The sequence below is a fragment of the Atractosteus spatula genome, chromosome 3 (assembly GCF_055471065.1).
Source record: "Atractosteus spatula isolate fAtrSpa1 chromosome 3, fAtrSpa1.hap1, whole genome shotgun sequence".
Taxonomy (NCBI): domain Eukaryota; kingdom Metazoa; phylum Chordata; class Actinopteri; order Semionotiformes; family Lepisosteidae; genus Atractosteus; species Atractosteus spatula.
Window position 1 is genome coordinate 1,092,579 of NC_142708.1, and position 14,041 is coordinate 1,106,619.

Genomic DNA, 14,041 nt, shown 5'->3' on the forward strand with positions numbered 1-14,041 from the left:
TGTGTCAGTGTGTCAGTGTATCAGTGTGCCAGTGTGTCAGTGTGTCAGTGTGTCAGTGTGTCAGTGTATCAGTGTGCCAGTGTGTCAGTGTGTCAGTGTGTCAGTGTGTGTGTCAGTGTATCAGTGTGTGTGCCAGTGTGTCAGTGTGTGTGCCAGTGTGTCAGTGTATCAGTGTGTCAGTGTGTCAGTGTGTGTGCCAGTGTGTCAGTGTATCAGTGTGCCAGTGTGCCAGTGTGTCAGTGTGTCAGTGTGTCAGTGTGTGTGCCAGTGTGTCAGTGTATCAGTGTGCCAGTGTGCCAGTGTGTCAGTGTATCAGTGTGCCAGTGTGTCAGTGTGCCAGTGTGCCAGTGTGTCAGTGTATCAGTGTGTCAGTGTGCCAGTGTGCCAGTGTGTCAGTGTATCAGTGTGTCAGTGTGTCAGTGTGTCAGTGTGCCAGTGTGCCTGGGTGGGTCAGCACTGTCATCCTTCCACAGTGGGAAGTACAGGAAGCATCTCACCTTCATCACCTCTCCACCCTCCACCTTCCTCAACCGCCTCAGATTCTGCTCCAGCAGGCTGGGGTTCGAGCGCCACTTCAACAGTCCAAGCAGGTCCACTGGAAAGGAGGAGCAGGGGATGTGAACTTGATGGAATACACTGCCTCCCTCTCTCTGGGCTCTAACCACTGGCCCACACTGCCTCCCTCTCTCTGGGCTCTACCCACTGGCCCACACTGCCTCCCTCTCTCTGGGCTCTACCCACTGGCCCACACTGCCTCCCTCTCTCTGGGCTCTACCCACTGGCCCACACTGCCTCCCTCTCTCTGGGCTCTACCCACTGGCCCACACTGCCTCCCTCTGTCTGGGCTCTACCCACTGGCCCACACTGCCTCTCTCTGTCTGGGCTCTACCCACTGGCCCACACTGCCTCCCCCTCTCTGGGCTCTACCCACTGGCCCACACTGCCTCCCTCTCTCTCTGGGCTCTACCCACTGGCCCACACTGCCTCCCTCTCTCTGGGCTCTACCCACTGGCCCACACTGCCTCCCTGTCTCTCTGGGCTCTACCCACTGGCCCACACTGCCTCCCTCTCTCTGGGCTCTACCCACTGGCCCACACTGCCTCCCTCTCTCTCTGGGCTCTACCCACTGGCCCACACTGCCTCCCTCTCTCTCTGGGCTCTACCCACTGGCCCACACTGCCTCCCTCTCTCTCTGGGCTCTACCCACTGGCCCACACTGCCTCCCTCTCTCTGGGCTCTACCCACTGGCCCACACTGCCTCCCTCTCTCTCTGGGCTCTACCCACTGGCCCACACTGCCTCCCTCTCTCTCTGGGTTCTAACCACTGGCCCACACTGCCTCCCTCTCTCTGGGCTCTACCCACTGGCCCACGCTGCCTCCCTCTGTCTGGGCTCTACCCACTGGCCCACACTGCCTCCCTCTCTCTGGGCTCTACCCACTGGCCCACGCTGCCTCCCTCTGTCTGGGCTCTACCCACTGGCCCACACTGCCTCCCTCTCTCTGGGCTCTAACCACTGGTCCACACTGCCTCCCTCTCTCTCGGCTCTAACCACTGGCCCACGCTGCCCCAGTGCAACGCGCAGGAGTGGGACAGACGCTGTGGGATACAGACCGTTCTGTGTGAGCTTGGTGGAGCAGGTGAGGGTGCTGATCTGGAAGCTGTCCCTGGTGCTGACATTCAGGCTGGCGCTGCTCTTCAGGGTGGGTATGTTTGACGCCCTATGCTGCTGCCCACTGTCCCCCAGTGAGCAAGGCAGAGAGCCGTACTGACTCACATCCTCTAGCTTCCTGCTGTCTCCCTGAGAGGACAGGAAAGAAGGCCCATTCAGTTTGTGGGTGCCTCGCCCAGGACAGAGCACTTGGGCCCATGGGTGTGGGCTCACAGCGAGAGCTGTCACCCCATGCCAAGGTAAGGAAGCTGAGCTGCTGGCCTGCTCGGTGGGTAAGAGATCTTGGGTTCGCTCCTGGTCTCCAGACCCTGCAGTCTCAGCGCCTGCAAGTCCGCACAGGGCCCCTGCCGCTCGCTGTGGCCTGGCCACGGTTTTCTAATGACACTCCAGAGAGAGCTATTAATTACTTGTGGAGTGATTTCAATTGTCTGCAGTCTGTTATTACAACAGCCCTTTCACAGACAATGATGAGGAACAGAAAACAACACTTCACATAAAATAAGCCCATTGTTCACCTTTTGTTAATCCTGCTCCCTGCGTTCTAGCCCCGGTTGTGCTAGCTTGCTTACTGCCATGTGTGCTGGCACAGACAGAGAGCAAGTGTGAAGGGACAAGCAGGACTCAGAGGTGTCCAGAGCACTCAGGTACAGCAGACAGAGAGCAGGTGTGAATGGACAGGCAGGACTCAGAGGTGTCCAGAGAGCTCAGGTGCAGCACAGATAGAGAGCAGGTGTGTGTGTGTGGAGTGTTAGTTTTAGCTGTCCAAAGCCAGGTGTTGTCTGGGCAGTGTCTTCTGCAGCAGCCAGCTCTGCTGTTTGGATCACAGCCCGCCTGGCTCTGCAGACACACACATCGCTCCTCACACCTCCAATCATTTGCTCATCCATTCAAAGAGATCCCTGCTTTCTCCCCTGCTCTTAATTGCTTGATGAATTCCTCTCAGTGCAAGTTAACCTTGTAACAGGCTGGGCGAGACAGGCACAGCACTTTACGAGTCAATTAAAAGGCAATTTGGTTTCCAGGATGAGCAGAGGTGTTGATAAATGAAGTGGGAGCGAACACAAACAGCCAGGACACACACCGAGGGCTTCGATAACCCGAGAACAGCACCTCTCTAATTGAAAACAATTACAGCCCATTCACAGCATGAGCAGGGGAGCTGGTTGCACACAGCCTTAATGTCTCCTTACACTGTCTCTTCCCCTAGTCTCCTCCCTCCATCCCTTAACCCCTCTCCATCTCTCTTCCGAGAGCTCTGTTGACATGACCAATGAATTACAGTGTTGTCAAAGCAGCAGCAATTAGTGACCGTCAGATGATCGGCACAGTCTTAATAATGGGAGGCTCAGTCTGTGTTCCTCGGGGCCTCCTCTTCCTCTCTCACGTCCAGGTTTGCTCTATTATTCTGATGTAAATATCACTCAGGCTTGAAAGGAAATAAAATTGAATGTAATAATATACAAGATAAAAGACTCCCTCTGTGTCCCCATTAGGGTCAGTCTTCCTGGGGCAGCCTGCCGATGAGGGTCTTGACAGAATTAACAGTGAGTAACAAAGTGCAGAACTGAGCTCGAGAACAGAAAATTCATTTTATACAAAACAGCATCAGACACAGAGAGAGAGAAACACTTCAAGTTCCAACCTTTGCTGTTGCAGCTGTTGCATTCAAGGGCTATTCTCAAACTGTGTACTGTAGCTGTTTTGATTTTTGATTTTTCAGGCAGTAATTCAATGAAGAAACATCAGCTGAGGAAACAGCAGGCATCATGAAGACTGGGGTGCATTTACAAAACTCCTGTCCAGTGGACAGCTGTCTGTCTGCCAGCCCCCAGTGAAGTAAACGAATATTTATGGACAGGAAACGAGCACGTCTGCAGTGAAGAAACGAACTCTACACCAGGTGTATTAAACCCAGAGGGTGGAGGAGGGCTGCTTTTCACCCAAAGAGGAAAAAGCCACCCAGCTGTGCTGTGGTGGCCGATTCCCTGAACTTCTTTTTCAACAGCTAATAAGAATATTTACAGGGATGAGAAAAAATAAACCTCCAACTTGAAATGTGGTTATAGCCAATGCTTATTGAAGGTCCTAACAAAAGACAATGATAACTTGATTCAATACAGTGTATAATACAATCAGATACAGATTTAATTTGATTTAAATAAACTAATCCGACAGGGGAATTCCCTGCATGAGTAAGTACATGATACTTGAGGTCTGCCTCCTTGAGACGCATGACTGCAGCAGCTCCAGGTTTCCTGGAGCTGCTTAGAAGGATCTTGAATCGGCTTTCAGGAATTTTTGGCCTACTGTATTTTTCATGACAGAGCTTCTTCAAGTCTGTGACATTTGAGTGTTCCTTGTAGGAAAATCTCACTTCAGTTCCTGCTGTCATATAGGAATCCAGTGTCTGGTTTTCACCACACATACTTCCCATCATGGCCAAAATGTTCAAGCCGGACAGAGACAGAGTGTATTCTTCAGTCGTTCTGCAGATCGTGTTACTCTGGGCGGTTTGTGACTCCATGGATGATTTTCTGGGTTGCTCTTGAGATCCTGGCAGGACAACTGGTCCTGAGTACAGTCACCATGGTCCTGAAGGCTTTTTATTTGTAGTTTAATAGATGTAGTTCACTTCCTGGAGAAGGCTCAACAGCCGAAAGGTTGTGTTTCCTTTCTTCTCTTTTCAGCCTGGAATAAACCTTTACTTGTTTAATAGATGTTTTGTATCCTTCTCCTGACTGAAGAGCATCAGCTATTCTTTTTCAGAGGTTCTCCGAATCTGTAGCAGGATTTGTTTCCACTAATCTGTGTGGTCAAAATCAAACTCCCCAACCATTATACAGGACAGCAACACAGAAATGGGAATATTTTCATTTTCTACACTCAGAATTGAACAGAGCACAAAAGGCCATGTTACATTTAGAGAAATACTGAAACACAGGCGCAGTCTTCAGGTGCTCCAGCTGGGTGAATATTTGTTTCTAAACTGCTGTTTTTCCCAGGGTCTGTATTCACTCTCACCCTCTGCCTCCAGGACAGGTGCCTTGTTTCTGGGACCGTTTCCCAGAGCAAAAGCTGGCTGACAAATGATGGATGTATCCTCACCTCTAGACAACATACGGTATCCCCCTGCTCAAGTCCTGGGGATTGAGGCTCCATTAGGAACAATACCCAGCAGCCACAGGAGTCCCCCACGAGCAGGACTGAGAACTGCTGCCTGACCAGGGGAACCGACCCATGGGGTCCAGATCAGTGGGCATGAGGGCAGCAGCGCGGAGCCTCACCTTGTACAGGATGAGCAGGTGCTCCCCGTCCCGCAGGGTGGTGCCGTCCTTCTGCAGCAGCCGCACGTAGGCCATGGCAAAGACCCGCTCGCCCTTGTCCTTGCCTGAGGGGAAACAGGGCCGCGTGGTCAGAGCAGGGCGGAGCCACCGAGACAACAACACGATCCAGATCGAGGACACTGGCTTGACACAGTCCACACACTCCACACACACACTCGCCAGACACACTCCACACACACACTCGCCAGACAAAGTCAACACACTCCACACACACACTCCACACAAAGACTCGCCAGACAAAGTCCACACACTCCACACACACTCGCCAGACACACTCGCCAGACACAATCCACACACACACTCGCCAGACACACAGTCCACACACACTCCACACACACACTCTCCAGACACAGTCCACACACTCCATACACACTCCACAGACACACTCACCAGACACACTCCACACACACACTCGCCAGACAAAGTCCACACACACACTCCACACACACACTCGCCAGACACAGTCCACACACTCCACACACACTCCACAGACACACTCGCCAGACACAATCCACACACACACTCTCCAGACACACAGTCCACACACACTCGCCAGACACAGTACACACACTCCATACACACACTCTCCAGACACAGTCCACACACTCCATTCACACTCCACAGACACACTCACCAGACACACTCAACACACACACTCGCCAGACAAAGTCCACACACTCCACACACACACTCCACACACACACTTGCCAGACACACTCCACACACACACTCTCCAGACACAGTCCACACACTCCATTCACACTCCACAGACACACTCACCAGACACACTCCACACACACACTCGCCAGACAAAGTCCACACACTCCACACACACTCCACAGACACACTCGCCAGACACACTCCACACACACACTCGCCAGACACACAGTCCACACACACTCCACACACACACACTCGCCAGACACAGTCCACACACTCCACACACACACTCGCCAGACACACTCCACACACACACTCCACAGACACACAGTCCACACACTCCACACACACACTAGACAGACACAGTCCACACACTGCAGCACACACACAAGACAGACACACTCCACACACACACTAGACAGACACACACTCCACACACACACTCCACAGACACGCAGTCCAGCACACACACTAGACAGACACACAGTCCAGCACACACACACTAGACAGACACGCAGTCCAGCACACACACTAGACAGACACACAGTCCAGCACACACACTCCACACACACACACTCCACAGACACACTCCACACACACACTAGACAGACACACACTCCACACACACACTAGACAGACACGCAGTCCAGCACACTCGCCAGACACATAGTCCAGACACTCCAGCACACACACTCACCAGACACACATACACTCCACACACTCCACACACACTCCAAAGACACACAGTCCAGACACTCCACACACACACTCCACACACACACACTCAGCAGACACACTCCACACACACTAGACAGACACATAGTCCAGCACACACACTAGACAGATACACAGTCCAGCACACACACACTCTACAGACACATAGTCCAGCACACGCACACTCTACAGACACACAGTCCAGCACACACACTCCACAGACACACTGTCCAGCACACATACTAGACAGACACGCAGTCCAGCACACACACTCCACAGACACGCAGTCCAGCACACACACTAGACAGACACACAGTCCAGCACACACACACTAGACAGACACGCAGTCCAGCACACACACTAGACAGACACACAGTCCAGCACACACACTAGACAGACACGCAGTCCAGCACACGCACTCCACATACACGCAGTCCAGCACACACACTCCACAGACACGCAGTCCAGCACACACACTAGACAGACACACAGTCCAGAACACACGCTAGACAGACATGCAGTCCAGCACACACACTAGACAGACACACAGTCCAGCACACACACTCCACAGACATGCAGTCCAGCACACACACTCCACAGACACACAGTCCAGCACACACACTAGACAGACACACAGTCCAGAACACACGCTAGACAGACATGCAGTCCAGCACACACACTAGACAGACACACAGTCCAGCACACACACTCCACAGACATGCAATCCAGCACACACTCAAGAGACATGCAGTCCAATTCAACAGACAGACACAGACACTCAACAGTGCCCTTCATGTGCATGATCTTAGACTTGCTGAGGGCTGTTAGTGCACCCCCTGCTTTGTGTTCAGTGTTGTGCAACACATGCAGTAAACACATCAGCATCAAGGCCGCCAATTTTCTGCATGCAGAGGGCCAGAGCACGCCGAGCTGTGGCCTCACTCACTGTCGCTGGAGGAGCGGTGCTTGAACGTGAAGCGCAGGTGAGTCTTCTGCACATCTTCAATGGGGATAGACACCTGTGAGGGCAACCACAGAGACGTCAGCACAGACACAGCACACAGGCCAATCTGGAGCCCATGCACTGAGAACAGCATTGACATCAGCCATTGACATCTGAGAGTGTGTTCACTCTCAGATTGTGCATTTGAGTCTGAAGCCCAGCCCTCCTGGGGCAGGTGACTGTGATCCCTCATGCTGACAGAGGAGGGTGATTGTGACTCCTCATGCTCAGGAGTTTGACTGTGATGAAGGGAGTGGAGGTGTGGCCCTGCTCCCCCACATTAAGCCTGCAGCAGTAGCCCAGGCTTCAGGCATTAGCAATGCAAACATCATTAACTGCAATCTCTGTAGGTCACGTAGGAGAGAAGCAACTGAGAAAATGAATTAATAATAAAAATTCAATTAAGTTAAGAATGTAATGACTTTTGTCCCCTGGGGACCCGCCTGTGTTGCAGAGATTCCGGAGGTGTCTGTGTGCCTCACCTTGACAGTCTCCATCCAGTGCTGGTGTCTCTGCTGGTAGTAGACCACCGAGCAGTACTCGCTGACCCTGGGGTCCCCCGCGCCCAGGCTGATGGCATTCTGCGGAGACAGGGGTGTCCTGAGCTAAGGCAGGTCACGCCCGTTCACACCCACGACTGCCACGGCTGCATAGGGACAGCGCTAACCCTGGCAGTGCAGGGGCAGGTGGACTCAGGGTCATGGGTTCAAGCCCCTGTAGGCGTTGCTGAATGTAGCGTGGTCACTGGCTGGTCCCGGGATTGCTGGGCACATCCCTGCCCAGGGGACTCCTACACCCGCACTTTGTTAAACACTTGTTAAACAGAACGAGCCCTGCTCCTGCAAAGGGCCTTCACTTGAAGCACACCTTGATTTGGACTGCTTCACTCAGAGGATGGAAGTGAGGGGTGTCTTCACCACTGGATGCACTTTATCCACGAAAAAAAAAGGAAGTGGTGCTTTAGAGATAGACCAGAGACAGACACAGACAGAGTCACAGGAACCAGAGAGACCAGAGACAGACACAGCCAGAGTCACGGGAGCCAGAGAGACCAGAGACAGACACAGCCAGAGACACAGGAGCCAGAGACAGACACAGCCAGAGACATAGGAGACACAGGAGACACAGGAGCCAGAGAGACCAGAGACAGACACAGTCAGAGACACAGGAGCCAGAGAGACCAGAGACAGACACTGCCAGAGACACAGGAGTCAGAGAGACCAGAGACAGACACAGCCAGAGACACAGGAGTAAGAGAGACCAGAGACAAACACAGCCACAGAGACCAGGGATGGCCAGAGCCAGAGACACTACAGTAGTAACAGGAGAGACTGTGACTCTGGGTGCTGTCTCAGTAACTGAGGCGCTGTGTCAGTAGCGCTGTGACCTCACCGGCACCACCTCGCCGTCCTCATTGCACACCACCAGGGTCACCTCCACGTTCTTCTGCGTGCTCTTGTTGCCCTTGTCGAACTCCCCCTCCAGCAGGGTCACGTAGATGTCATTCCTGACATCGCCTGGAACAGCAGTCAAGAGGTCAGTGCTGACCAGTGTCCCATCACACAATGGGTCAACATTGACCAGTGTCCCATCACAGCTATGACCACGATGGGTCAGTGCTGACCACTGTCTCGTCACAGGCCTGACCACGATGGGTCAGCACTGACAAGTGTCCCATAACAGCACTGACCATGATGTGCAATGATATGTAGCTTTTCAAATGAATAATTTACTTCAAATGAACAATGTTTTATCTACAAATGCGTGTTGGTATTAGATTTAGTATATTACCATTCTTTATCATAATAACTGAATTCACAGTTCCCCTTGTTTACAGCAGACTGGTTTCCAGGTGTGTCTGAAAACATCCAGCCCCCACTGCCAGGCTGCTCCAGGAGTGTCTGGACATCTGTGCTCTCTCTGAGGACACCTCAGAACTCTGCTCTGATGCTGCACTGCCTTGCCTACCAGCGGCCCGGATTGCACAGAGATTTCCAGTCTCCTCTCGGACGAGCCCATTGTGGCAACGGCCTGCTATTTCCCATCCATTACTCTCTTCCAAACCTGTCTCTCGGGCGTGAAAGGGAGCAGAATCCCTGATAAGATGATTATGATTTCCTAGCACTGCCTGAGCCGAGGGCTGAATCACGGATCAGGGAGAAAGGCGACATCTCATTCATCTGCGGGGACGCCTGCAGCGGTCTGGCGCGGCAGCGAGTGTAAATAATCATTCTGAAGTGTATCGCAGGCCTGGAATGTAAGTAAGCAATCATGCGCTGTGCTGAGTTGCTCCTCCTGTCTGACTCCCACAGACCATCAAACTGCTCTGCACTGTCCAGAGCTGGAGCAACACTGACATATCCTGTGGCACCTCGCGCTGCGAAACGTGCTACACTTCTGCAGCTGGTGCTGTGTCACGTTCTGCTTCACCAACTGTGAGGAGGAGCGACCCAGGGGCCCCACCAGAGGGACGCTAGTGATGACAGCGATCACCATCACCGCTGAGTGACAGCGTCCTGGGAGAGCTGCTTTCTCGGAGTAAAAACCTTTTATACAGTAAAGTGCGGACAGACTCCTTCAGAACACCTCAGAGGACAGCAATTTAAGAACATCGCAATCATATTCATGCCATGGTCATATTTGCGAAGGCGGGGGGAATATGACCAGGGCTCTGCACTGACACGAACGCCAGCCCCTGCTTGCACACAGCGTCTCGGTCTGTCTCACCTGGCAGGATGATCTCTGGGAAGCCCATCTTGCGTGCCGTCACTGTGTTCCTGTCCACCAGGTGGGGGTGCTCCTTCCGGGCCTGCTGCACGTCCCCCTCCAGCATCCTGAGGGACACCCACAGCCCTGCAACAGCACACACACCCCGCAGTGAGGGGGCAGGTCCACCGGTGGGGCACAGCGCACTGCAGACGAGAGCATGATCGCCTCTCGTGGGCATGGCCTGGTGCCACTCCTCTTACTGACCAGTGGGGGGCGCTGGTACAGTATAAAGACTCTGGGCCTGTGCCTCCTCGACAGATGGGCTTCACTCTTCTTACTGGCTAGTGGGTGGTGCTGGTACCAACACTCAGTTCTCCCTCTGTGTGGGGATCCCATGATGCGATCAGTGCTCAGAGTGCTCACAGTGCTCACAGTGCTCAGCTGCGAATCAGGGGAGTCCAGCTCCATTCCTGGAGAGCAAAGTGATCGCCTGGGCCTTCTGTCACCCGAGCTTGCCCTTTACCTGGAAACTGACCTTTTCGACCCCCTGGGGCTCCCACAGCACGCAGAGAGCCCCCAAACCCCTACAAGACTGCACCCCAGCACGCCCTGCCACACAGCACAGGGTTCGGGCCAGTGCCCTGTCACTAAAGCCTTTCTCTTGCAGAGCTGTTTTCTGCAGAAATACTCAAATCCTCGTCACGTATCCCTTGTGCCGGGAAGAAAGCTCTGCCAAAGAAAACATCTGGAGCAGGAACGGCACCCTAAATCTCTGCCTTTCCGTTTTGTAGCTGTTGGAAGAGGATGAGTGAGTGATTACAGCGGCAGGGAGTTCTGACATTTATCTCTATTATTTTCTAATTACAGGGCGCCCAGGTACAGCTTGTCAATACCTGACATCTGGTTCCTGCTATCGCTTCACACTCCGCTGAGCACAGCAACGGGCTGGGAGGCAGGCAGAGCAGGGACTGCAGAGAGCAGAGACAGAGAGGCGGGGAGGGAGGAGGAGGAAAAGGCACAGCTGAAGAACAGAAGAATGAGGAGAGAAATGAGGAAAAATGCACAAGAACGGCAAAGGAAGAACTTTATGAGGATGTGTAAAGGCAGAGAGAGAAAATGGGAAGGTGGCAGAAGATGTAGTTCGGGAGAGACAGACAGAGACGCCCATGTCCTGGAGTCTCGCTGCTGCACACTCTGAGCTCCACCTTGGCCCTTGTGGTTGATCTCCTTGGCCTCTGTCCCCTTCCTGATCAGACCATGAAGGAAATCATTCTCAGCCGACACTCTGGGAGACACAGAAACAGGGAGAGAGGGGAGGTCAGAGGAGCTGCCCCAGGGTCACCTACACAGTGACACACACACACAGGTGGTGACACACACAGTAACACACAAGGCCGTGACACACACACCCAGTAACACACACACACAGTAGCACACACACCCAGTAACACACATGGCCGTGACACATGCGGTACCCTGGTGACCACTCACTGCAGGAAAGGGATGAAGTGCTGCTTCTCCTCGTCACTCTCCACCTTCCCCTTGAGGATGTCTGTCACGTCCATCACTGCAAGACAGACACAGGGTTCAGGCCGACAGCGCCCCCCTCTGGCCAGCACGAGCCCTGCGCTGGGATCACATGCAGGAGCACGCGCCGGCAAAGCCGGAGAAATCCCTCGCCCGTGCTCCCGCATCCCAGACGCAGGCCAGCCGCAGGCTCGACATGACACTGGGGCAGAATCAATCCCCCATCTCTGTGGGAATGACTGAGACACCTGCCAGACGGCAGACGCAGCGCATGTCCATGACACCAGCAAATCCCACCGCAGCACAGCTGTCTAGTGGAAACGGATTTCTGAAGATTAGCGATTAACAGGAGATACAACAGGCTTTGTCTTGTTCAGGGAGACACGCACTCACAGAAGTGTATTAAGCTACGGTATGTGCCAGGAATAAGGCAGCTTTCATTTTCCAGAGGAATGCAGAAACTGATCTGGATATTCTGCAGTTAGGATCAGAGGATCAGAGAACTCAGAACATCAGACAACAGATGATTGTGGACATAAAGAATTTATTTTGGTCATGATCTACGGATCTACTCCATCATCAGTAGGATGACTTTGTTTGTTGAACACAGAGGCATAAACAAAGAGCTTGTCCAGCATTTCATTTAGACTGACATTTAATTTTTTACATTTTCAGAAAATATAAATATCCTAGGTCTACAGCAAGATAGAGAAACAGTGGGTCCAGATCTAAGACCAGTAGAGACACAGAGAGTCCAGATCGAAGACCAGAAGAGACACAGAGAGTCCAGTAGAGACACAGTGAGTCCAGTAGAGACACAGAGTCCAGATCTAAGACCAGTAGAGACACGGTGAGTCCAGTAGAGACACAGAGAGTCCAGATCTAAGACCAGTAGAGACACAGTGAGTCCAGTAGAGACACAGAGAGCCCAGATCTAAGACCAGTAGAGACACAGTGAGACCAGTAGAGACAGTGAGTCCAGTAGAGACACAGAGAGTCCAGATCTAAGACCAGTAGAGACACAGTGAGACCAGTAGAGACAGTGAGTCCAGATCTAAGACCAGTAGAGACACAGTGAGTCCAGTAGAGACACAGAGAGTCCAGATCTAAGACCAGTAGAGACACAGTGAGTCCAGTAGAGACACAGTGAGACCAGTAGAGACAGTGAGTCCAGTAGAGACACAGAGAGTCCAGATCTAAGACCAGTAGAGACACAGTGAGTCCAGTAGAGACACAGAGAGTCCAGATCTAAGACCAGTACAGACACAGTGAGTCCAGTACAGACACACAGAGTCCAGATCTAAGTCCAGTAGAGACACAGTGAGACCAGTAGAGACAGTGAGTCCAGTAGAGACACAGAGATTCCAGATCTAAGACCAGTAGAGACACAGTGAGACCAGTAGAGACAGTGAGTCCAGTAGAGACACAGAGATTCCAGATCTAAGACCAGTAGAGACACAGTGAGACCAGTAGAGACAGTGAGACCAGTAGAGACACAGAGAGTCCAGATCTAAGACCAGTACAGACACAGTGAGTCCAGTATAGACACAGTGAGACCAGTAGAGGCACAGTGAGACCAGTAGAGACACGGTGAGTCCAGTAGAGACACAGAGAGTCCAGATCTAAGACCAGTAGAGACACAGTGAGACCAGTAGAGACAGTGAGTCCAGATCTAAGACCAGTAGAGACACAGTGAGTCCAGTAGAGACACAGAGAGTCCAGATCTAAGACCAGTAGAGACACAGTGAGTCAAGTAGAGACACAGTGAGACCAGTAGAGACAGTGAGTCCAGTAGAGACACAGAGAGTCCAGATCTAAGACCAGTAGAGACACAGTGAGTCCAGTAGAGACACAGAGAGTCCAGATCTAAGACCAGTAGAGACACAGTGAGTCCAGTACAGACACAGAGAGTCCAGATCTAAGTCCAGTAGAGACACAGTGAGACCAGTAGAGACAGTGAGTCCAGTAGAGACACAGAGATTCCAGATCTAAGACCAGTAGAGACACAGTGAGACCAGTAGAGACAGTGAGTCCAGTAGAGACACAGAGATTCCAGATCTAAGACCAGTAGAGACACAGTGAGACCAGTAGAGACAGTGAGACCAGTAGAGACACAGAGAGTCCAGATCTAAGACCAGTACAGACACAGTGAGTCCAGTATAGACACAGTGAGACCAGTAGAGGCACAGTGAGACCAGTAGAGACACGGTGAGTCCAGTAGAGACACAGAGATTCCAGATCTAAGACCAGTACAGACACAGTGAGACCAGTAGAGATGCAGTGAGTCCAGTATAGACACTGTGAGACCAGTAGAGACATGGTGAGTCCAGTAGAGACACAGAGAGTCCAGATCTAAGACCAGTAGAGACACAGTGAGTCCAGTAGAGACACATAGAGTCCAGATCTAAGACCAG

At 52.5% G+C, this 14,041-nt stretch overlaps 1 protein-coding gene across 2 annotated transcripts in view; it reads right to left on the reverse strand.

The window, feature by feature from the left end:
* Window positions 1-14,041, reverse strand: part of LOC148837226 (dedicator of cytokinesis protein 2-like) — a 282,886-nt gene that overhangs the window by 233,491 nt on the left and 35,354 nt on the right. For both annotated transcript variants that reach the window (XM_088911625.1, XM_088911624.1), the window contains 9 exons: window positions 11,592-11,667; window positions 11,306-11,385; window positions 10,119-10,244; window positions 8,784-8,908; window positions 7,874-7,972; window positions 7,335-7,407; window positions 4,955-5,058; window positions 1,613-1,799; window positions 498-595 (listed from right to left, as the gene is read on the reverse strand). In XM_088911625.1, coding sequence (XP_088767751.1) covers window positions 498-595; window positions 1,613-1,799; window positions 4,955-5,058; window positions 7,335-7,407; window positions 7,874-7,972; window positions 8,784-8,908; window positions 10,119-10,244; window positions 11,306-11,385; window positions 11,592-11,667 — 968 coding nt within the window. The remainder of the gene's footprint in view (window positions 1-497; window positions 596-1,612; window positions 1,800-4,954; window positions 5,059-7,334; window positions 7,408-7,873; window positions 7,973-8,783; window positions 8,909-10,118; window positions 10,245-11,305; window positions 11,386-11,591; window positions 11,668-14,041) is intronic.